The sequence below is a fragment of the Schistocerca gregaria genome, chromosome 1 (genome assembly GCF_023897955.1).
Source record: "Schistocerca gregaria isolate iqSchGreg1 chromosome 1, iqSchGreg1.2, whole genome shotgun sequence".
NCBI classification, from domain to species: domain Eukaryota; kingdom Metazoa; phylum Arthropoda; class Insecta; order Orthoptera; family Acrididae; genus Schistocerca; species Schistocerca gregaria.
The window spans coordinates 11803240-11829421 of NC_064920.1; the positions used below are offsets into that span (position 1 = coordinate 11803240).

Consider the following 26182-nt stretch of genomic DNA (forward strand, 5'->3'; position numbering starts at 1 on the left):
AGGATTAAATCAGTCATTTCTTTCAATGTTTATTATTCGCTATGTGTATCTGTATGTATTCATTTTTCAAGGTTTTCCTTTATTTCGGCCTCAGTTCAACAGTTCTATTAAGCATACTATGCAGTGCCTGATACATCTGAGCGACAGTCGATATCAAACACTCATGCAGATACAGTCCCCAATGCAACTCCAACTCTTTGGAGTGGAAGACAAGCTCCCTGGTGCAGTTCCCGACATGCTGGAGACAACTCAAAATCAGCTTGGAGAACTGTTTCTAGACTTGGAGTTTCCGTTATCTTCACCACCATCACCAGTGAGTCAGCACGCAGACAAGTTTCCTGATTGTATCGGAGTTGGACGCGGAATTGTACCCAGGCTTCAGCGCACCACTACATCCAACATCTGCACCACCGGTCTAGCCTCAGCGAAGTCTTCACAGACTGTCGTTGTTTAACACTACTTGTCAACTGACCATCAATGGATCAAAGCGTGTTGATGTTGGATTAGCACCAGACAGGCTTCAATGTTATAGAGGAAATAGAGAATGTCCAGCAGATTACCGAGGTGCAGTTCAATTATATGGAGTGGGATCAACACTGCAGCAAGCTGAAAAAACAGATGATTGCACGACAATATCTTCAGCAGCAATAGTGTGCCCATCATCGACATGTTTGCTGGTGATACGATGAAGTTAACATCAAGACCTGATGCAACGTATATAATTAAAGCATGTAAGTATGACGAACTTTCGTGGTCTGTAAAATGCAGTACAGACCGTTATGGAGAAACTTAGTCAATGGCGAAGGTATGGTAAATCAGTCTTCGATGATGATATCAAGTATGTAGTGGAATTCAAAGTTCACGGCGTGGATGAGAAATTAACAGTGTGTGTGTGTGTGTGTGTGTGTGTGTGTGTGTGTGTGTGTGTAACTCAGTCACTTAGCACGGAAATATAAAGATAGACATTGTCTACGTACAACGCCTCGCCACATCGTACAACAAGTCTCGCTCAATATAAAAATGCAGCAACAGATCCAAGTAGATGGTCTGCTGCAACAGTGTCGGCCGACTTAACTTCACAATACGGCGCAGTGCAGATCCAGAAGACTGTGTCGGTTGACGCCTGGCCACTCAAACAATTTCGTTATTTTATAAAATACAATGAATTACATTTTTAAATGCAATTTTATTTATCTTGTTTCAATTTTAATTTACTGTGTTCTGTGAGTAGCTTTCCATGACAAGCCTGCTGTTCTGTGGTCTGTCAATAACGGCAGAGTATTCTTAAGTTTCCCCAAAAGCACCATTCCTTATTTTTTGACCTACATTAAATTTAAATTAGTGCAAAAATAGCATGTAATATGTAGGTTATCCTTATAATATATATGTTTAGCCTTACGAAGTACGTACCCCAACCGGAACGTGTTGAAAAACGAATTGAATAAAACTGTACCTTCGGCTATATCGGCGTCCCCTATGTTAGCCGTCTGCGAAAATGGTCTCTCGTTGTGTGCTATCATTTGCACAAATTTCGTTTCGATATGCCCAACGGTCGTGCGTATACTACCGGAAATGTACGTGCTACATAAATTGCTTTTTCTCGAGATCGGAGACTGGGACCACCAGCAAAGTGTACAGAAAAGTTCAATGTATTTGCTAAATTTCATTCAAAGCAACATACAATAATAAGTATTACCATGAGCGTGATGATTAGACTTGACGACGAAGCTGACATACAAAGTTATACGCCAACTTTTTCGACGAATACTTCCTGTAAAATCGTGCGAGAAACAGTGCAGGGCTGGCGGGGCGGCGCGCGGTGCTTCAGCTCCATTAGCGGGCCGTGGCGGCTGACCACACACACACACACACACACACACACACACAGGCGCGCGCGCAAGGCTGCGTGCGTCTCACTGTGGGCGCTTGGAAAAAAGCGCAGGTGACGCCTGTATATAAGAAGAGCAGAAGGACGGATCCTCAAAATTACAGACCAATACCCTTAACATCGGTTTGTTGCAGGATTCTCGAACATATTCTCAGTTCGAATATAATGAATTTCTTTGAGACGGAGAAGTTGCTGTCCATGCATCAGCACGGCTTTAGAAAGCATCGCTCCTGCGAAGAGCAACTCGCCCTTTTTTCACACGATATCTTGCGAACCGTCGACGAAGGGTATCCAGACGGATGCCATATTCCTTGACTTCGGAAAGCGTTTGACTCCTAACTAAGGTACGAGCATATGGGATTGGTTCCCAAGAATGTGAGCGGCGCGAAGATTTCTTAAGTAACAGAATCCAGTACGTTGTCCCCGATGGTGAGTGTTCATCGGAGGTAAGGGAGTGCCCAAGTGTGGTAGGTCCGCTGTTGTTTTCTGTCTACATAAATGATTTTTTGGATAGGGTGGATAGCAATGTGCGGCGGTTTGCTGATGATGCTGTGGTGTACGGGAACGTGTCGTCGTTGAGTGACTGTAGGAGGATACAAGATGGCTTGGACAGGATTTGCGATTGGTGTAAAGAATGGCAGCTAACTCTAAATATAGATAAACGTAATTTAATGCAGATGAATAGGAAAAAGGATCCTGCAATGTTTGAATACTCCATTAGTAGTGTAGCGATTCACACAGTCACGTCGATTAAATATTTGGGCGTAACATTGCAGAGCGATATGAAGTGGGACAAGCATGTAATGGCAGATGTGGGGCAGGTGGATAGTCATCTTCGGTTCATTGGTAGAATTTTGGGAAGATGTGGTTCATCTGTAAAGGAGACCGGTTATAAAACACTAATACGACCTATTCTTGAGTACTGCTCGAGCATGTGGTATCCCTAACAGGTCGGATAAGGGAGGACATACAAGCATTCAGAGGCGGGCTGCTAGATTTGTTACTGCTAGGTTTGATCATCACGCGAGTGTTACGGAAATGCTTCAGGAACTCGGGTGGGAGTCTGGTGGAAAGGAGGCGTTCTTTTCGTGAATCGCTAGTGAGGAAATTTAGAGAACCAGCATTTGAGACTGATTGCAGAACAATTTTACTGCCGCCTACTACATTTCGCGGAAAGACCACAAAGATAAGAGAGATTAGAGCTCGTACACAGACATATAGGCAGGCACTTTGGGAGTGGAACAGAGAGAGAAGATACTAGTTGTGGTACCGACGTACCCTCCGCCACGCATCGTATGGTGGATTGCGGAGTATGACGACTCGCCGATGCCGAAACGCCGAGTTTCGCCGGCTTCAGAGTCCGCTGCGGGTCGGACAGGACGTGGTCAGTTCAAAGGCAAAGCAGGTGCTGTGGAGTTTAAACGTACCTTAATAGTACATTTTGCAAATGCTGTATTAATAAGAAATTCTACATCCGTCAACTGAATTCTACTGTACGGAACCAAAGTGTTCCAATAACTTACTAGGTTCGGTGGTTGTAGAATACATGAGAAAATGCAAAATACGTCTCTCGATCAGTTACACTGGTGAATGTATTTGTAACCATTAAGTCGTCCACAGTAAAATACAGTGCTGTGAAACAGGGAGAAGTATGCCTCGTCGCGTAAATATTTACAATAGTACTGACCACTTATTTTAAACGAGGTATTTTACGAGTCGTGGAAGCGGACGGTGAAGATGCACCGAAGGACACGTGGGTGGGTCGTAGCGGCGCCGCGCTGCCCGTCTAGCAGCAGGGAGCAGGCGTGGAGCAGTCCAGGGGACGGCACTAGGCACTGGGGTGTCGGGGGAGGCCGAGGGGAAGCGAGCAGCGTCAGCACTAGCGATCCGCTAGTACAGCCATCCACGAGTCCTAAATCTTCTTCGCGATTCTCTCCGCTCCTCCGGAAAAGTAGCGTACAATTAACGCAGCTATTTTACGCGCGTCCGGTTTCGCAAAGGAACCGTGTGGTTTGCCTGCCGCAGAGCCGACAACGGCCGCTGGGGAGAGCACTGAGAGGAGATGGCAGAACCAGTTTAACCAGCTGGTGCTGGCTGCCGTCGCCTACTTCGTGCCACGTGGCAGACTGCGACGCTGACGCGGCCTCGGACCGGACATCCGGCCTCACGACACCCAGCACCGCCGGCACACGGCACCAGCTCGTTAAACTAGTTTTGCCATCTCAGTGCTCCCCTGCGGCCACAAACCAAACAGTATCTTTGCGAAACCGGACGCGCGTAAACTAGCCGCGTTAATTCTGTTAGCTATTGCCCCGGAAGAGCGGAGAAAACCGCGAAGAAGATTTTGTGCTCGTCGATGTCTGTAACAGCGAACTGCCGGCAGAGCAACGGCGCGTAATGCTATTATCTGAGACACGTAGTACATGTGAAACGAGATTTTTGCTGTCGAAGCTGCTTACGGTCGCTTAAAATGATATTTACAGGAAAGATACAAGCAGATAGTCTATAAATCCAGATATATCCTACAGGGTGTTTGATAATAACAGAAACTTCTAGCGAGTAACGTATGTTTACTTTCAGATAGACTAGTAGCCACGATAAGATTCCTCGCCACTGGGGAAACCTTACAGTCGTCGGTCTTTCAAACAAAAATTGCAGAAAAAATATTGTTTATAATAAACAGCATCGAATTTTCAGATAATACTTCTATTAATCAGGATGACTCAGAATGTCTTAGAAAGTAAGAGATGAGAAAACTGCGCAATAAAGAGGCCGCGAATCTGCTACCTTGCGCTACACAACTCTGAGCCCGCAACGCTATCAACTCCGCTTCAACTTTGACGCGCCAATCGCGCATCCCTACGTGCCCTGCAACGGCTGAAGACTATCTACAAATTTCGTTATCTGATATTTAATACGAACTGTATACGAATGACGGGCTTTTGGTAGATTATTTTTATTATTCCGTAGCATTGAAACGGTATAAATTTTACCACCAAAGCCTTACACTACAACTTTTTTCCTCCCTTTATGTAGATTGGGGTCATTTTATTGTAACAAATCGTAGCTAAAACGACCCACTTTCGATAGATCTTCAATTTTCTAATGCTTTGAAACAGCTCAGATACATACCAAATAGTCTAAAAGATAGAAAACCCACGAAATACGGTGTCTTGACTCCATACAATAGCCATACGTACCCATGCTACGTTGTGCTTGTAACATAAAACGATGTCTCATTTCACTGCCCGAGTTCCTCTCCACGAGGCAAAAAATTGACACGCCAGATTATTTCAAGCTCTGATGTATAGTGCAACGTGGAATTCCACGCTGTCACGCCAGCAGCTCCTCGGCCAGGCGAGTTTTCGCGTCTCATAGAAATTTGTAGTAAGGTCTTATGGGACCGAACTACTTAGGTATCCGGCCGCTAAGCCTTCACACTACTTAATCTAGCTTTAACTTACATGTCCCAGAAACGACTCGAACCTCCCGACGGGTAGAACCGCACGGACCGTCACAAAGGCGCGTCAGATCGCGCGGCTACCCCGCGCGGCACCTATGAGACGACGAAATTCAGCAGATTTCTTTTAGTGCCCACGTGGATGACTTCACACTTTTCATTCTTTAGAGTAAATTGTGATTCTTTAGAGTAAATTGTGTTTTTTAGCGCCCTACACATACATTGTCTACACTCATGCTCATAAAATAGGGATTATGCTGATACATGATGAAATAACGCTCGAGGGGGGGGGGGGAGGGCGGTTTGCGGTTTAAATCACCTCGGGATGTGACCACACGGTGCATTTGACCTGCGGTCGTCGCACGGTGGCACTGGCAGCTGTCCACATACGCAGAGGTGTTTTGGTGCATGTCGAAGTACGGTGCAGCGAGTTAAGTGTGCAGCTGTTTTCAGACGTGCTAATGGTGACTGTGTGTTGAAAATGGCTCAAAGAACACACATTGATAACGTTATGAGGGGTAGGATACTAGGGCGACTGGAGGCTGGTCAAACACAGCAGGTCGTAGCACGGGCCCTCCGTGTGCCGCAGAGTGTGATCTCAAGATTATGGCAACGATTCCAGCAGACAGGAAACGTGTCCAGACGCTACAGTACGGGACGTCCACGGTGTAAAACACCACAAGTAGACCGATATCTCACCATCAGTGCCCGCAGACGGCCACGGAGTATGGCAGGTAGGCTTGCTCGGGACTTTACAGCAGCCCCTGGAACAGTTCGTCTCCATTCACACAGACTATAGACGACTGAACAGATATGGTTTATTCGCCCAGAGACCTGCAATGTGCATTCCACCGACCCCTGGTCACAGGAAAAGCCGTTAAGCCTGGTGTCAACAACACAGTACATGGTCATTGGAACAGTGGTCCCATGTTATGTTCACGAACGAATCCAGGTATAGTCTGAACATTTATCCTCGACGAGGTTTTATCTGGCGTGAACCAGAAACCAGATTCCTACCCCTTAATGTCCTTGAAAGGCACTTGTATGAAGGTCTGGGTTTAATGGTGTGGAGTGGGATTATGATTTGTGAACGTACACCCCTGCATGTCTTTGACAGAGGAACTGTAACAGGTCAGGGTCAGGTGTATCGGGACGTCATTTTGCGCCAGTATGTCCGCCTTTTCAGGGGTGCAGTGGGTAACTTCCTCCTGATGGATGATAACGCACGGCCCCACCGAGCTGCTATCGTGGGGGAGTACCTTGAAACAGAAGATATCAGGCGAATGGAGTGGCCTGCCTGTTCTCCAGATCTAAACCCCATCGAACACGTGTGGGATGCTCTCTGTCGACGTATCGCTGCACGTCTTCAAACCCGTGGGACACTTCAGGAGCTCAGACAGGCACTGGTGCAAGAATGGGAGGCTATACCCAGCAGCTGCGCGACCACCTGATCCAGAGTATGCCAACACGTTGTGCGGCCTTCAAAACATGGTGATCATATCCCATATTGATGTCGGGGTACATGCACAGTAAACAGTGGAGTTTTGTAGCACGTGTGTTTCGGGACGGTTTTCTCAACTTATCACCAATACCGAGGACTTGCAGAGCTGTGTCGTGTGTGTTCCCTATGTGCCTATGCTATTAGCGCCAGTTTTGTGTAGTGCCATGTTGTGTGGCACCACAGTCTGCAATTATCCTCAGTTTATGAGCAAGAGTGTAAATCTTTTTGCAAATGGTTTTAATGATTTGATGACTTTACAAGGCGGTAACAGAGCATAATCTGCAAACAACCCGAGGCGATTCTTCGGATTGTCTCCTACACCGTTTATAATACAGAGCAGGAACACCAGAGGAGCATCCTCGCCAATGGACGCAACAGGAGCTGGCGCGCCGAGGCGAGTTCCGACTGGCGCCACGGGGCGCTCTGAAGTTCGCCGCCAGCCACAAGCGCCGCCCAACAGCCAACCTCCGCGTTGCCGCCGATGATAAGGACTTCCGCGTTGTGGTGAGCGGCGGCAACACGCAGGAACGTTCGGCGTTGGAGTACGGCAGTTCTAGTACCGAGCTCCAGGGCTGCAGCTCACAGTTACAGTTGATAGTAAATATCATCCTGCAAGACTTAATCTACACGTGGAGTCGCCTATACCCTTCGCTTGGGGACAAGTATTTAACACAGTGACTGTCAGTGTGGCGCCCAGGACACACAGTCTCGCGGACATCGCGTTCAGTAACGCAAGCACTGGCAGGCCACTGCTTAGTCTTAACTGTCCGCAAGTACATCCAACGAGTTGCTGTACAACTTAAGTACCGCAGAGCAGTAAAGTATGTATCCGTGTGTCGCCAATCTGTTTGCGCTGCCACAGCCCCTCCGTTCACCACCTGGCACTTAAACCTATTGCGTGTGCCAGCCGTCGTACACAGATAACGTGTACATATCTCTGGAACACTTGCCTGTGGCAACACATGTGACCTCTGTTTTACTCTATGACTTTCCCTAAACTACGCACCACAAATTGTTACCTTTCTGATAAAAAATCACGTTGCAGTCAACACAACTGACATGATACACCACTACGCAAGCGCAATGCATTACTATCTGCCACTAGAAATAATAAAAGAAAAATCAGGGATCACATCAAATTCAGAAACCCACAGATATGACCTACACACAAAAATAAAATCAAAACCCTCATGGAAAAACAATACCCAATTGCCAAAACTAACAACATAATTTCTCCTTTCAGTTTTCATAAAAAAACCAACATGACAAATTACTTTCAATGACAGAGCAAAAATTGGATAAATGATTGAAGTATACTATCGAACCTAGATTCCACAATACTGTTCAAATACAACTAACAGCATCTCCAAAAGTAGTTTAGACTTCCCAAACTTACTTATAAAACAACAGAATGAAATTATCAACATAGCAAACACAACAGAAAGAGAACTCAAAATCTGGAAAAGCTACAATATCTATTCAGATAACAAAACACTGAGCCAAATTAACGAAAAATTAACCAATAACAATGCCCTAGCAACTAAATCGGATAAAAGCAATGGTCTAATCATCATAAACAAAAATGACTACATAGAAAATGTTAAAGACTTCTTTAGTAGCAATGGTATCACAAAATCAATAGAAACCCCACCAAAAAAAAATGTGTAGCCCAAACCAAGCAAACCATAAAATCATGTCATACAATACTCACTGAATATGACAAAAGATCAAGTACCGTATACCACAGAACCCCAGAACACCACAGCTCCATGGACATCCTAAGCTACACAAACAAATTGTTTCTATCTGTCCTGTAGTGGATAATGTAAAAACCCCACACAGTACCGAAGCAATAAATTAAAGAAACCTCTAACAAATTTTACACATACAACAAAGAATTGTACAATATTAGCTAGAAACATCACAAAGATGAAAATACTCACAAAATCAAGGTTTCTGTCTTTCGGCATTACTAATACATACACAAATATTCCAATACACGAAACAGTGGATATCATAGAACAATACCACTCAAATAGAGAAAAATCTGAATGGTTAACGTTTCACAAATCGGCGTAGAAGTTCCTGCCGCCACTTTAGGAAAGGAAACATTGAAAAAAAAAATTCTTGTAAAGATTTTTGATGTGCAACAACATGTACGCTGCATATGTAGGTATTACGATACGTTGCGTATTTCATTAATTACGAAAGAATAAATTCGAATTCCATGTAACACAGCACTTTAGTTTCCATAGCATGGACATCTAGTTGCGATGCGCTTTCGTAAGCCAATCACCGCTCATTTCACGTCATCTCGCAAGGCGGTGACAGCAGATATTCAGGGCACAGCCAATAGCAACATCACTGTCAAGTAGCGCTAACACACAAGAAGGAAAAGTTAATGGTTTACATTAACACACACAGTGCAGCTACAAGAGAAGCTAGCTTTCACATGTAATATTAGCCGTCTTTGCATGTGTTACACTTCAAGATACATCACACAAATGTGCCAGTGAAACTTAAAATATTGAGAAATGTATGGTCATCTGGGCTCCAAATTCTTCTAAACGGCCGATCCTCAAAGTGTAAAGTTTTAAACGAGAGTCAAACACAGTGAGTTAAGATATTCATCGCACATTTTCCAAGTAACATAATTAATCTTGCGTAAAAGCAAATTTTCTTCGAAAGTAACGATTTCCAAACCACCGTTAGCAGTAATATTTTTCCGAGACTGTTAGAACTAGGGTCTTATCAGCAGTTGCCAGTAAACAGGAGTTGCTGTGCGTGCGCAGTTACGATAACACAGGAAGCCCATATGTTCGTAGGTATTAAGCATTAAGAGACCTTACATTACGCCGTAAACGAAACAAGACATAATCAGAGGGCACTCCAACAGCATCTGGAATTCGTAATCCGCATTAAAATGTAAATTCTGCTTGAAGTGCACATTCGTATGTCCATATTCATAGATTCACGTGATATTAAACTTTTCAGTGTGGTTTTCGAGATGTAAATTTTCTTGGAGTACCAGTACTCTACTATCTCATGATCGGTTCTTTATCATGGCAAAATGCCGTACGTGCCAGAAGATGAAGAGACGCTAGGCTTGAGTACAAGTTCACAGTATTGTAGCATACTGTCAACTCTTATCGAGAAAATGTGAAGGAGCCGTTGCAAGGCTTTTTTCCGCCTTTCTACACCGACTGGAATCATTGCAAGATTTAGAAAGAAATGCTTCACATGTACTGCTGTCCATGACCAGACACGCTGACAACTAACTACAAACACATACCCAAAGAAATGAAGAAATTTTGAATGTTAACTGCAAAGTAAAGCTAACGTGGAATCACAACGAATTATTTGCCTAATCTGCAGCGGAATTTTGTCAATTCTGGCAGCAGAAGACAGTTCAAAGAGTTACATCTTTATCACGAAGCAAAGACGAATGCACGAGATAGAACACTAGTGATGTACGGATTTTCTTTGACATAAAGACAAATCTTCGAACATCGACTAAGGATTGTGATGAGACGTCTGACAAAAAGAGTTTTTTCTGGAAACTAATTAAAAAATAACATCGATTTACTAAATGACAAACAACTGAAGCAATAAATGTCATTGGATTTCAAATTTATCTATTATTTGTAACACTTATTCGTGTAAGTGAATAATGTTTCAAATAATATTTGTCATTTACGAATAAAGAATAATTTTTATCTGTATTCGTTAGTCGAATAAATTTCGTATAACTCCGGTGGTAAGCGGACATGTCGCGCATGCGAACACTGGAAGTTCACAACCTCCGAGCAAGAGAATGACAGACAGACAGCGTGCGAGACGAGCGGTAGTAAACTTATCAATTCTGTTTCTTATTGGATGATTTAAATTCTTCATTTTTGTTCAGGTGTCGTTGAAAACAGAAGCTGTTTTGATAGCACCGTGCTGCGCCTGTGTTGGTCGTAATCTGCTTGATTTTTGCTCGTACCTGTAATATTGTGTGGAGTAAATGATTCTACAATTTTTTTTTGTTTCATATAAAACAGAAGTTGGTTTTGTAGCATAGTCTTCTGTGGACATCTGTTCCTGCCTCACAATTCTTAAGTGAACTACACGATTTAAATCCGTTGTAAGCATGTTGTTGGTATTCTACTTCATTTTAGTTCGCATCGGCGGCCGGAGTGGCTGAGCGGTTCTAGGCGCAAGAGTCTGGAACCGCACGATCGCTGCGGTCGCAGTTTCGAATCCTGCCTCGGGCACGGATGTGTGTGATGTCCTTAGGTTAGTTAGGTTTAAGTAGTTCTAAGTTCTAGGGTACTGATGACCTCAGAAGTTAAGTCCCATAGTGCTTATAGCGATTTGAACCATTTTTAGTTCGCATCGGTTTTCCGAACTGTCCCGTATTAAATAGAGAGCTGCATGTTAGCAGTTTTCCTCAGAATCGGTATTCAATTTCGTTTCATGTTTTCACGGAATGGTTATGTATTTCTACTTTGAACTGTGTTGCCACTGGGTATGCTTAGTCATACTAGTGATAAAGTACTAAATGGTACAAACTTAGTGGTTTGCAAGGATTTATTACGCAGCAAAAATATTCTACACCGAAGTGCATATTTGGAGATGAGATTGTGTAATATCGTGTGAACGTACTTCCACCGTACATAACGCTACAGTATGTAGTTAACTCTAGATATACAGCAATCCAATCATGAAAACGTAGGGATATTATTTGGTTTCAAATTTTCATTGGATACAAATCTAGCAGTTCACACACGGATTGTTGGGCACGAACACGTTCACGGGACACTATGCGACAAAATCAGCTCTCTTTTATACTTACGAACAAATAGTGAATCATTTTCCGCACACAATATTACAGATACGTGCAGAAATAAATCAGAATACGCACAGAATACTGACAAAGCAATTCAATGAGTGCAATACGCGCACTAACTCGTAATCGGGTGCACAATGCGATGAAGCCAGCTGCTCTTGACATGTCACGTTAGATGATTTTGTAAGTTTGGACTTGGGCAAAGGCGCAATTATTTCCACTCGATAATGGGCACACGTCGAAATTGCAATACTGGATTACACTAATAAATGCTTATTGTCGTTTCTTGTTACCAATATTAGTTTATTTCCAACAATAAGCAGCTTTCACTCGGTTAATTCTCGGCAGAAATCAAACATCCTTTTGGAATGGACTTCCTTAACTCTTGTGCAAAAAGGTGTGCAGCATACTGCTGCATCCATTTTCAATAAGCTGCCACTCGAATTCAAAAAGCTTAACAGTAATCCACGCGCTTTCAAATTGAAACTGAAGAGTTTCCTCATGAGTCACTCCTATTCTGTCGAGGAGTTCCTTGAAAAATTAAGATGATTCGTTGTATTCCTGATAGCGTTTGCTTAAACTTATGGACTGATTTTCTTTCAGGTAGAATGAACATTTATTTTTATCTGTTATTACTTTTTATGTTTTAAGTTCATGTACTGACACGTTCCATGACCTTGGAGATTTGCACCTCAATTTGGTCCCACGGAACTTGACATTTAAATGAATAAAATACATAAACAATCAAAAAGCGACCACGATGTCATATGACTGAACTCCAGCTGCGAAAAGTTAATCTCAATTTTTCATTGCTTTGCGGAATACAGTACTTGGCAAGGTCATAAACTTTCGATTTCCAGGCACGCACTTTATTGCTAAAGTGCAAGCCCTGATAAGAGTATTTCGAATTGAAAGTACAGATTTTGGCGCGGTATTTTCTGTTACTGAGAGTCGGCTGCTTGGACGATGTGTGACGTGAACAACACGCAGATGTGACGCAGGCGCTCGCAGCTCTGGGGGGGGGGGGGGGGGGGGGGGGGCGGTGTATAAATAAAACTGCAGCCGCCGGTCTTGCGCCGCTAGCTTGGCTGGCTGGAGACGCAACCATCGGCCTTCCCGCCTGCCGGCACAAGCGGCCGTGCACACAGCTACCAACTCACTTTCCACGAGATCCCGGTCGGATTTACACAAAAAACAAAAATTGCCGACAGAAAGCTGTGGGCAAAGAAGTGGCCAATGCAAGAAAAGAAATTCACTCACGTTCTGAAACTTGAGCAGCTGGGAGCCGATTAATTTGGTAGCTATCTAAGAATGGATGAAACGCATTTCGGAGCTGCCGATCATAATCGAACCGTAGTTAAAGGAAAATAATGAAGCCACGAGAGATTGTAAGCTGCGAGGACAGGCAGTTCGCTACATTACACTTTCTAGCCAATGGCAGAAATTAAGAGGACCTCAAATAGAGCGCTTGGATACAGACTAGCCTTCAACACTTAAACCAATGAAGTAAGAATATTCAATGAATCAATGTTCATTAAATGTTGATATTTCGAGTTTTAGGTTTAATTTCCGAGAAGCATCGCAAAAAAACCTATCACAAGGTCTACGGACTTTTATTTCTTCAGCATACTGTCAAAGTTTCGTCCGCCTCTCACCCTGTTGTGTGTATTAGAATAGCATTTAACCCCGCTCGCGGTGACAGATGGTAGCACCGGGTGAGAACGGAGTGAATAAGTACAAGTTTTCTGATTTTATCTTAATGCAGGCAGGAAGCGAAATTACTCAGTTCCACATCTTCAAAATTTTGTAGAGCAGCCCACACCACTACAGAAGGTAGTCGGATAACCACTTCAGTATTCGCAGCGCCATAGCAGTCTTGCTTCTTTACATCTGGTCTTCAAATTTGCTTTTGCCCCTTCCTTCGTACTCTTCTTCTTCTTCTTCTTCTTCTTCTTCTTCACCCCTTGATGGCATTGGCTTGTTCTAGGAGATCATTCCATCCGTCGCTGTCCATCGTCTTTCATCCAGAGTCCTCTGACACCAATAATTTAAAAATCTTATGCTATGCCATCCTCCGTCTTTTGTCTTCCCCTGCTTCTTCGCCCCACTGAGTTTTTAAGCAATTTATTTTAGTTTGAGTCTCATGTCTCACTGGAAAACGTGGCCGACCTATTTCCGACAGTTTATTTTAATGAACTTTATGATTTCAAGATTTTTATATACTCTCTAAAGCTCAAAATTATATCGTCTACGCCATGCTTCGAGTAATTAGTTACCCCACAGAGTTCGCGTAACTTCTTTTGTTCAAAAGATGCTCTTAGGTCTTCACACTACTGAGTTTCTGAGCCGTATGTTAAAATTGGACGCATTTAAGTTTTAAGTTTTATACGGTTGTCACTTCGTTCTTGACAGATTGCTGGACTTAAGCTATGAGGTTACCATTGTTCCCAAACAGACAAATTCATTAAGATTCTATTTGCGCCTAGTCAATTTCTAACATTCTGTTTGGAGCTGGTCGTATTACTTGCACGTATTTTTTAACTGATGTTCACCTCCAGTCCCATTTCCGTTGCTGCACCACGAGTGCCCTGTCTTTCTTTAGCAGCTAACTCTGTTCTTGCAATAATATCCATATGATACGCATTGGCCAGAAGCTGTGCGATCACATTTGTCATAAGCTGCAACCAGAAGGATACATGACAGCCCCACCACAACCGTGCTGGATATTGGTTGCAGAGAAATCCAATATTACCATGGGGCCAAAAGAGGACAGAGGACAACGGAAGTGGATGGTGTTCTCCGTAAGGTGTCGTTGCCTAAAGAGCTTGATTGCAGGTGGAGCTGCAGACCCATCACAATAAGAGGTGCAGAAGGGCTAATCGCACGAGGGAAATATGGTGCATCATGTAAAGTGTCGTTCTCCAAATCGTCTGTAATTCAGAGAAGTTTGGAAAGGTGGAGGTCAAACCCAGAAAGAGGACCATAACTTAATAGGCCGAATGGTTGGAGACTCGTTTTAGTCGCCTCTTACGACAAGCAGGAATGCGTCGGGCCCATTCTCAACTCTGAACCTGCAGGAGGATTTCACAAGAAATTAACTGTTGACTCATCACTGGCTTCGTACAAAAACGCTCTTTTCATTTGCAGGTAACCAATGCACGTCGTAACATGTGCTTTTCTACAGTGAGTAGGTGGGTTACATCCATTAGTTAATGAACGGTCAGTATTTTTCGCCCTCAGTTTTGCTCTTCCATACGGTGTCACGAATGTTATGGAAGATGTATTTGTGCTAAAAATCTACGCCTCAGGGTAGAATATTCCACGAAAAAAAAAAAAATATTTATATCACAAGAATAGGATTCACGATATGTTTTGACTCCTAAGACCATATAGGCTCTCTTACACGTAATAGTTTGTTTCATCAACGCTACCTAAATTCCCTTTAGCCATGCGAGTTTTGAAGTAATTTGAATTTACTGTCGACAATCAGAGGACCACTGTGGTCAAACAGATGGCAGCATGCTAGTGGAATGTTAAACACCAAAGAACAAAGTTATTACATAAATGCCCAAAAAAAGTGTGATTTGCATATTATGTATCAGGCAAGAAACAAATAATGTCACAAATGTGAAAATAAATAATAAACTATGTTCTTACTGCATACTCTCCCCTAGTGTTTTGTTTGCTATACCGAAAATGAAGGTTTGTGAATGAAACTACATGTACTAAGAGTCCGAGGTATTGTTAGGTTACACTGCTTACAAGAAAGAGTGAGTCAGAGACGAAAGTGATGCCTGTCGTCTATGTTTCAAGTTAAATGCGCAACAGGAAGATCCCAAATGGAACGAGAGAGAGAGAGAGAGAGAGAGAGAGAGAGAGAGAGAGAGAGAGAGAACGATAATTTTCAAGTTGGTGAAGATTATAATTTGTAGAAGTAGTACCGAAGCTGATATTCTCATAATTCGTACACTATGGCAAAAGAAAATATTCTGTGAAGTTAAGGGAGTTGTGTAGAAAAGAGAAAAAGAGAATCTATGAACTTTTTCTAATTTTGCACAGCAGAGTGTTCACTGAATTTCCCTTTCTCACATCATAATTACGAGATTCGTCATTATTCAGACTTAAGCCGTCCTCACAGCAATGCGTGTGAGGACGCGGACGTGATACTGACCATGCTGTGTGGAGTGATAACGTGGATTTACACGCTCCTCAGTATTTCTCCAGCATGAAGTGCAGAAGCAGCCACGTCAGATTTTTGCTTCGTGGAGAGGAACACGGCCAGTAAGATGCGAGATCGCTTAGTACGTCACAAGTCAACTTAGGGGAGGAATATGTGGTGCGTCGTTTGCACGTGAAACCCGTATTTTGTATTTTTTTTAATAACACAAATGTTGTTTCATAACACTGCCATGCCGAGTATATCTCAAAAACGCGTCGTCTTTTGATACGATTTGTCGTCATGAAATGTTGGGAAACGATATACAAATTGTTAAAGGCTTTTCGGATTACAACTTTCGTGTTATGACAGTGTGTCGTGCAAAGGCACCAGCGCACTCGAGATTTATTTATAATTAAATGTCAGGCAACGACAGACTCGGTTGAAGATTGTAACAAAATGTTTGCAGGAGTAGAGACGAACTGTGAAATGAAAAGCTGCAAATTTACTTTCCAATTTCTGCAAATATTTTTTATTCGTGGCGCCTAAAATATTCTGGGCTTTTACATAAGTCTGTTCTGGAGCAATATGTAACTAAGAAGGCTCTCCGTTGAGTACAGTCTACGAACGTGCCTGTGGGCATGGACTGTGAGCCACAGGACTGGTGTTTAGGCCACTCGCTGATAACTTCACAATTACGTACGGCATATATTCTACAGACAGAGCACCACGGCTAGCGCGTGGGCAAGGGAGCAAATGCGCTTTTGACAGAGGTAACGCATTTACTTCTGTGCGTCCACTACCGTAAACAATGTGAGTGGTTTGCGCGCCACGTACAGCCATCAACTGTCGTCTGAGAATTCCGTGGTCGCGAATGAGGTTCAGCACGTTATGTTCTGTGGTGGATAAATGTATCAGTTCGTCTGAGTCTGCGCCAGCCACGTAGGAAGGCATCAGATGCATTTCACATTCAGAAAAACGCACCGCGTGACGACGGCTTGAGGTACCGGCCAGGGAATTAAGTAAAACCTGAGAGATTTACGTCGTGACCGTGAGCAGTTATTCATATGCCGTTATTTGTGGGATCACATTTCATTTTACCTGGCAAACTAATATAAAGTCAATCATACGCCTATCCACGCGGCATATCGTGGCAAAAGATTGCGTACAAGTCGAACATTTAGTAAAAAAAAGGGTACATTTTCTTCCTCGTGTTGCTCCCTAAAGTCATACACTTTAACGCTTTACAAACACACATTTTGTGCTACTTTCTTTACGACGCTTTTCTGTTAAGAGCAAATTTCAGTAGCCAGCTGCTCTGACAATGTAAATCAACATGTTTTATTAGAGATATTCATTTACACTGTAAACTAAAATAGGAAACTAGGTAAACAAGAACATAACCATTCAATGAGGTATGTTAATTAGCATCACTGTTCCTTCTGTGCACTGAGGCTGCCGCTGCGCACAATCTATGGCGACCACTTTTAGCTTGCATACTATTCTGTGGCGTGGTTTACATATGGTTAGGTAATCTCGCAACTGTCTGGGAACAGCAGATGAGGCAATGCCGGACGCGAAACCACGTGGTGGTGGTGGTGGTGGTCCGGGCGGGGGAGGAGAAGTGACTGGGGTTGGGATAGCTTAATCGCTACAGAACTTATCCGAGTCACGCTCCGTACGTATTTTCAATGTGCCAGGAAATTTTAGCACTACTGTATTTAATCAAGTAACACACAAACTGCGGAGGAAGGAGTCTCCTAATTCACTTTTGAATTACACATGAACGCAGGAAGTTAGAAATGAGGATTATGCGTATCTCTCCAAGAACAGTGACATAAAACAGGCCAGAATTACCTAAATACCTTAAAAAATTAACGTTATACACGCATGTAGACAAAATGGTAATCATTGGCATAGGCGTTTATGAAACAGTAAAAGATGTTTCAAGTACAAAGAATGAAAATTTCGACCGAAAAAGACTATTAAAGAAAAGGCGAGACTAACAATAGACAGTGCTGAGTTAAAGAAGACTAATCGAAGGTGCCTTCGAGAGGATATGAGAGGGTACAATGGAAACTGGGTTAGGAGAAACACGCGAAAAGATAAATATGCAAAAGAGAAAACAAACTTGAGTAGAGATTTAATACGATACAATTTGTCACAGTAACTAACGACACGCACAAACTAGTACAAGCCTCCCAAGGCTTGTTTGAGAGATGAATAAGGACACAGTTTACCAATAATGGAAATGGCCCGGCGCCAGGTGATATGCAGGGTGTGTCGCAGCCAGTCTGCGTGCGACGCGACGGCAGCAGGCACGCCTGGACACTATGACGTATCCACGGAAATGATTCAATTTGAAAAATAACACACGAAGAACTTTCACACTGTTTACACAATTAAAAAAAATTGCACTTATTCTATCGCAGCTGTGTTTTTATAATACGACACAAAACAATTTTTTTTTTCAATCGCATCTGTACATTTCCAATATGTGACATAGGGCATCGGAAGTTTAAACTATTCTGGCCGGGCTCACTCCTATTATAGAACACGATTTTCTGCTTTCGTGTCTTCTATCTTTATGTTTTTGTTTGGTTTTCCCGACAGTGAAAAGTTACACGAGGTCCTGGAATTTTGTAATACTAAGTGTGTCCTACAAAAGACGAAATATCAGGAAGGAAAAAGGTGTTTTAAGTTTTACACGGAAAAGGCTACATTATGCACAAATAAGGACGTAAACAGATATACGTATTTTAATTAAAGAAACCATTTCAACCGTGGAAAGTCTGAATTACGAGACGATGAAAATATTTGCCACCTGGCACGAAAACATGATACAAAGGAAAAAACAAAATGGCGCTGTTTCTTGCGTTCTACATATTACTTGTGTGTTTGGAAGTGTAAATTTTCGGGAGCACATAAAGGTACACGTTTTGAAATTTTTGGAGGACACTTCTATTCCTTCAGTTCCCACGAACACTACCGTCGGCAAGCATCTGCTACGAATTTTGCTCTGTGATTAACTACGGTATCAGTTCTCGTTCTACATTTTGCTACTACTTTCCGATTTTCTCTCAAGATGGTCCCTCGTAACCTCACTTTCGACGTCCAGGTGACAAACTGCACAGCAGACCTCTCGTCTAATCGAAAATGACTAGTTGACACAGACGGAACTCCATACAGCAATAAACGCCAGGGATATCGAAGTAGACATTTGTCTCCAGTAGTCAACTGACAAGTCGTTCGTGTGAAAGGTACTTTACGTAAGTCGAGTGGAGGACGCCTGCAAACATGCAAGTGCAGCGCAGATGGCGTATAGTGACGGGGAGGGGGGGAGAGCGGGGCAGAGTCCTAGCAGTGGCCGAGACTAGAAGCCGTGTGGAAATTAAACGCGGTGCGCTTCGATGTAGTCCAGGGTTCAGCTGGCACAGCAGGAGAGTAGAGAAGACAGCAGACGAGCCGCTGCGACGTACCGGCTCCGGCGGTCCGGCCTTGCGCCTGCGGAACATCCCGCCCAGGGCCATGGCGGGCGCGGCGCGGCTCGGCACGACGCACGCAACACGCGCTACACCCAGTGCAGCCTCGCGCCGACTGTCCGGCGGGACCGGATGGGACGTCCACCGCACCTTGGCAAACCTTCAAGACAACAATCCCAAAACGATGACCGCGAAACGGCGTGGCGCCTGCGGTGGTGGGGGGCCACCGCGACAACTGCAGGCACTCGGTGGAGGGGCTGAGCGGCCGCGTGCCCGGACAGGTGAGTCGGCGCGGCTACGGCTACGGCTTCTCCGGGGCAGGAGGCCGAGTGCCAGGCGCGAGACAGCCTGGCCGTGGGCGCGCTCCCGCCGAGTAACTGTCAAGTCAGCAACGGCGACTCGCGGAATGCCACGACTATGCGGCGAGGCACCAAACTGCCGAACACGACCCATCACTGCACGGTGCAACAACGCCGACAGTTATCAAAACCTAACCACCACACCCGCTCTCTGTATCAAGTCTCGACAAGGCCACCAATAAGAATTCAAAATTCGAAACAAATCTAACGATACTGACATCGAATCATTCCTTGCCAGTGCCACGTTTTGATAGCAGGCGATACAATCCTAGTACTGCTCCGTCTGTGCGAGCGCAAACGACATTCCGGATTCGACGATCGCTGAGATATTAGGAATTAATTACACACAAGTTAGCCTTCCAAACAAACTGATGTCCACTACCTGAAGTAAGTAATGACGACCGCCGGTCACGTCGACGCCATTCGACTTCTATACACTGCAGCCACCAGGCGGCATCACCGTAACGCTGCTGTTCTGTTCCAGCTTAATATACGGATAAGTTAATCGCATCAACGTGACCAGATACGTGAAAACTTCTATACATTCGACCTTTGGAAGAGTTGAATTAATAATCGGTGTCTAACGCTGGATAAACTTTTTAACATTTTGGCTGTCGGACCTGAATCACCCGACGTTATGTACCGGGCCGAGGTCTTTTTCAGGTGTGTATAGTTGTTAGGACATTACCTGTTACATTAATTTCTTCAGTATCATATCTGCTAGGCCACGTGTATGGAAATTACACCCAACCTTTAACAATAAATCGAGACGCCTTTCAGCATTTCAGTCGAATGACATTTTTGGGGAGAATAGAGCAAAAATATTATATATATATATATAGGAATAGTTACGACTCAACAGGTTGGTTTACAAACTCACAGCAGATGAAACAACATAAAAATCTAACAATGGAAAATCCACGATGGAATGTAACAATATTATGGAAAGGAACCTTGCTACTCACCATATAGCGGAGCTGGTGAGTCGCAGATAGGCACAACAAAAAAGTATGTCACAAAGCTTTCGGCCAACAAGGCCTTCGTCAAAAGTAGACGACACACACACACACACACACACACACACACACACACACACACACACACACACACACAAAATCGCTCGCGCGCGCAGTTCACACAGACAAGTCTGGCTTCAGTTGCCTGAGACTGCATTACTGTAAGTTGCGTTAGCGCGTGTGTGACGAACGTTTCATTACGGAAACCCTTACCGTTTATGACGACTTACTCTGATGTCCTAATGTCTTCAGCGCATCCAAATTTGTTCAGAGTATCATCGGTAACAATGTGGACCTGTTTCTCTAGCTGCCAGTTTCTTGCAAGACAGGGTTGCATGATTCCTGGCACATCTTTCAGGTTTCAAATGTTTATCAACAGTACAACTTTCTCTCGAAATTCAGTTATGTACACATTTTTGTCAGTTACTTCCTTGTACATAGCTCGAGTACTGAAAATTGCCGTATTTGTTAGGAGCTCGAATGTCATGTTGCGGTATCACTCTTCGTCGAGGCATTTACATTCTATTTGACCTGATACGTGCATGACGGATTCTGTGTGATTATATTTCAAAACTGTGGATGGTTTTGTGGTTGCTCCTTTTCTTGAGGTGGTTGCTACCATTCCTGGAACGTCTTTAGCGGTCAGGAACAAGAGATCCCTCTTTCCATTTTCCTCCGCTTGCACACCTTTCTTGATCTTTCTTTTCACTAGGTCGTTGTATTGTACTTTCTGTTACTCAATGGATCAAAGAGTTAGATAAAATGTTTGTTCCACTTTTGGCTAAGGCGACGCTTATATAGTATCTGTCGACGTAGTGCGCGTCCGGCATCCAAGAATGGACCCATCGCCGCCATCACTACACTGGAGGGCACGTCACGATCTGCCAGGAGAGGGGGGGGGGGGGTCGCTGTCTCCTCCCCAGCAGACACTTTCACGTGCCAGGTATGGCCTACACAGAACATCTCGACACCGTATTTATGACATTTCCGCGGAATATACTGGTGAAACCTCAGCTTTCGTCTGAACGGCACCGTAGTATCGTCACTGCAGACTTCGTTAAATGTATCGTTTATGGTGGAACGTTGTACAGCTTAATGATGTTTGTACCTGAATTGTCTGAAAAACGTAGCATACTCAAAAGGACTTCAAATATGTTCGGAGGGTGGGGGGTTAAGCTTCACTTAATTTTTGTAAGTATTCTTTCACCTATATTTCTGGAGTGCGGGTTTTCGATCCAAAGTCCACAGAAGGAATAAAACCATCGGCAGGATTTCTTCGTCGTTTTTCTACTCACTGCTATAATCTGTCTTCTGTACATTTTTAGTTGACAATGCTGTCAAATAATTCGTTGCTCGGCATAACGATTCGTCTCTGTGACACTCATTTCCAAAACTTAGTCACCCAAAAAACAATCGGTAAAAATACAGGTCAGCGCATCTTCCAGTCATTTTCGTCGTCAAATGGTCACCAATTTACTTATTACAGGTTGTTGTAAAGTATTTCCAGTTACCTCACACCAAATAACTTCGGAGACGTCTCTGAGGCAAAGCTGTTGATTCGTCTTCGTCTTCCTCACTGATGGGCACAATTTACCGAGCTCACTTTTCAGTTTTCTCGTTGATGCGCACAACGAGGCTAGACTATTACTTTCACTTTTTTTATTTTGTGACAATCGTCAGCGATTCGTTAGTTCTCGAAGATGTGCTCTTGATGCAATACGTTACTTCTTGAGCGATTTTTTTTCAAGTTCTGCAAAGAGTACTCTGCTAGTCACTGTCTTCCCGTTCCAACTGGGATCTACCGTAGTCCACAAAACGTAAGTGTCGTATACAGAAACGTCTAAAACGCCGTGAAAATTGTCACCGACGTTCTACTTTTCTTTCTTTAATAGTACTTGTTCGTTGATCGACTGCGCCAAAAGCTCGTTTAGCTATGTCTTAATTCTGTCTTTTTGTCATATCTATTGCTGATTCTTCGATCGTGAAGCAGATTACTCATAATTATGATATTTTTTGCTATTTCTTCGGGTTGTAACTGACTACAGTACTCTCATTCATTAAATGAAATTAACTATGAACTTACTCCCCCCCAAGTTATTTGCTGTGCACGTTGTGGCTTGTTTCTTTCCGTGTGCACGACTACGTGAAAATGCTGTCGCAGCTGTACAGTCTGGCCGTAACTTTACTGATGAGATAAAGGACAATCCTCGCACCTGTTGCTTCACCTGCCTTAATTTGAGTTTCAATGGATGTGAGCTTTTCACTGTAGCAAAACGTTCACTTTATTCGGTCGGCACGGCCATTGACCGCTAGACTACGAATTATTCGACAGTAACGTTTGGTCCAGAACTAAGAGGGCCATCCCATAAGTCTTGTAAAGTTCCATGGAAGAATCCAACGATTTTGTTGTGCCTTCATGGAAGGGAATCTAGATTATTCCAAGGATCGTATACAAAATTTCAACACTGTACACCATACAGTTCATTGCTGACAGCCATCTCAATTGGTCAATGTGTCGACTGAGATTAAAAACGGAGTAAACCCGAGTTCGAGCTGTTTTTAAAAACAGCTTCATTTGAAGGGTTGGAGTGCCGCATAAATCAAAACAACTGGACGAAGTTCACGTGGACTCTCCACTTGAGAATTTACTTTTGAATTTGTAAGTTTAAGCGCGGTCGTACAAGTACCAGACAAAGCGCGCTCTCCGGCTGCCCTGCTGAGATCACAACGAAGGAAACCTCTGTCAAAATCCAAGAAATGGTAATATAAAGCCGCATACCTAAATTTCACGAGATCCTGAGACTAGGGATGTCATAGCGAGCGCGTAATACCCTCCACGGAGAATAGGCTATGGGAGCTGCGACTGCTCACGGTCGACCAAAAGCGCATCACGCACAACAGATCAACACATTGTCTCGCTGTGTTTAATCGCAATCCGCGAGACTTTTGCGCCCATCCTCGACAGTTGATTAAACCTGGATCCATTGATTACACAGCACACTCAAAACGGCAGTCAAAAACAATGGGAACGGAGGGTGAAAATGTACCGAAAGAAGGCGAAGTTCATTTTGTCAGCTAGTAAAGTGATGGCCACTTTTTTTTGGGGGGGTGGGGGATGTTTGTGTCCTAAGGACTAATCCTTACAGATTACTTGGAAAAAGGCAGAACCATAACTTTACCTCAATATGCTTGACTGTTTGAGCATTTGTAATTTGAGTAGACTATAAAAAAATTTAAAGGAAGGTTCGCACGCAGAAAAAGTGCCCTCTCACTTGAATAATACAACATCCCACGCATCAACGATAACAATGGCGAAAGTGCATGAATTGGACTTTAAATTGGTCTGTCATTCACTCTATACACCAGACTTATTCCCCAAGTGACTTCTTCCTGTCCCCTAATTTGAAACTTTGGCTTGCTAGGAAGAAATTTTTATCAAATGAGGAAATGACAGCTGCAGTCAATGAGTATTTTTCAGAGTTCGACACAACTTATTTTTTGTTGGGATAAAAAATAATCTGGAGGATTGCTGGACCAAACGAGACTATGTCGAGAAGTACGGTGAGATGCTTAAAAACATTTTTTCGTGTGAGCTCGTATACAGTTTGGTAATGACTTCTACTCGCTTTTCCCAAATACTAAGCACTGCAGCTAGTTTATTGGTGCGTTACCTTTCGTCTCTAGATCTTTTGAAATCAGCTACACGGTGATGCAGTAAGTTCCAAGGTATCATATACCCTACAGCCATTCATACCAGTGGGGGTTGTTTGCGGGTTATCAACGAAACATTTTGGGATTTCGAGTGATATACTGTTGTTCTTGAGGTCTTCAGAGTCTGGTTTGATGCAGCTCTCCATGCTGCTCTATCCTGTGCACGCTTCTTCATCTCCCAGTACCTACTGCAACCTACAACCTTCATCTCTTGGTTACCCTCTACGATTTTTACCCTCCACGCTGCCCTCCAATACTAAATTGGTGATCCCTTGATGCCTCCTTCTAGTCACGTTGTGCCACAAGCTCCTCTTCTCCCCATTTCTATTCAATACCTCCTCATTAGTTATGTGAGCTACCCATCTAATCTTCTGCTTTCTTCTGTAGCACCACATTTCGAAAGCTTCTATTGTCCTCTTGTCCAAACTATTTATCGTCCATGTTCCACTTCCATACATGGCTACACTCCATACTAATATTTTCAGAAACGACTTCCTGACGCTTAAATCTATACTCCATGTTAACAAATTTCTCTTCTTCAGAAATGCTTTCCTGAAAATGCTGAAACACACAGCAGTGTTGTGGCGGCATAGTGGTTAAGGTGTGTTCCTGACGTACTGAGGGAAGTTGTGGGTTGTAACCTCGACATGTGCTTTCATACAGTTTGTCAGATCTTTATCGAAATGACTCATTTTTGTTCAGTTAACTGTTTTAAATGTATTTTTTTTTTAATTTCTACTCCTTTGTAACTTCATTTTAATCACATTAACGATTTCATTTGCTCTTTTTGCTCCCAATCACTTTTTTAATTTGGAATATTTGTGGATGTGGTGTTACTTAATTTGATATATTAATTTTCATTTCAATTCTTACATTTTATCAATTTATATTTTCATCCAGGGCATTACTGTTCTTCGTGTTGCTTTAATTTCGTTTTATCTATATTCCTTCCTTTCGTTTAAATTTTCACCTTAGTTTTTTGTCCATTGTGCAACAATGATTTATGTTTTAAAAAGTTTCTGTAACAAATGTATATTTGACGATTATCATCCAAAAATTTTATAGCCTCTAACGAAAAAGAGATTTCTGACACCACTGCACAGCCGACATTGATTATTTGTGTTTTAACCGATGGATCGGCATTTTCATACTTTTAAATATGATAGATACATAAAAATAATTAAAATCACACCCATAAAGATTACGATCATTCTTTCTGCAAGACAAAATAGGGGCAAACGAAACTTGTAATTATTAAAATTATATGACAACGGAGTAAAAGTTTAGAAAAATTACATTTCAACCAATAAAATTAACAACAATAATGATCAAAGTCATGTCGAAAAAGATTTGAGAGTAAAAAGCTTTGATGCAGCTGAGGAGTTTCCAACTCTCTAACACACTGCGGCACGTTGTCAACCACTGCGCCACAGCGCTGCTTTGTGTACTTCAAACACTTCTACGGCTCTAGCATATCACGCGAAATCGCATTTTAACTTTTTTCCGTCGGTTACTCTCGACCAGGTCCTTCAGGCTTGACGATTGCAGGGTGCGATACAGGGTGTATACGGGGACAAGGAAAAGAATTCCCGGATTTTCCGGTTAAAAAGACACTTTCCCCCGGGTGAAAATACACTTTTTCCGTGTTACGTGACCGTATGCTTTTTCCTGGGAACTGTAAAACATATCAATATTTTAAATGGTTATGGTTTTATACACCGGCATTGAACTTCTCAGCCCTTAGAAAACGAAAGTAAGAGGAAAAGAACATGTAGGCT

General features: G+C 43.1%; 1 protein-coding gene across 3 annotated transcripts in view; it reads right to left on the bottom strand.

Moving 5' to 3' along the window:
• The window catches only part of LOC126325221 (serine/threonine-protein phosphatase 2A 56 kDa regulatory subunit gamma isoform-like), a 317252-nt gene that overhangs the window by 240570 nt on the left and 50500 nt on the right, over window positions 1-26182 (bottom strand). The window contains exon 1 of one of the 3 annotated variants that reach the window (XM_049995168.1): window positions 19316-19773. The exons of the other annotated variants lie outside the window; for them this stretch is intronic. Coding sequence (XP_049851125.1) covers window positions 19316-19366 — 51 coding nt within the window. The 5' untranslated portion in view covers window positions 19367-19773. Of the gene's footprint in view, window positions 1-19315; window positions 19774-26182 lie in introns of those variants that run through there. 3 annotated transcript variants of the gene reach the window in all.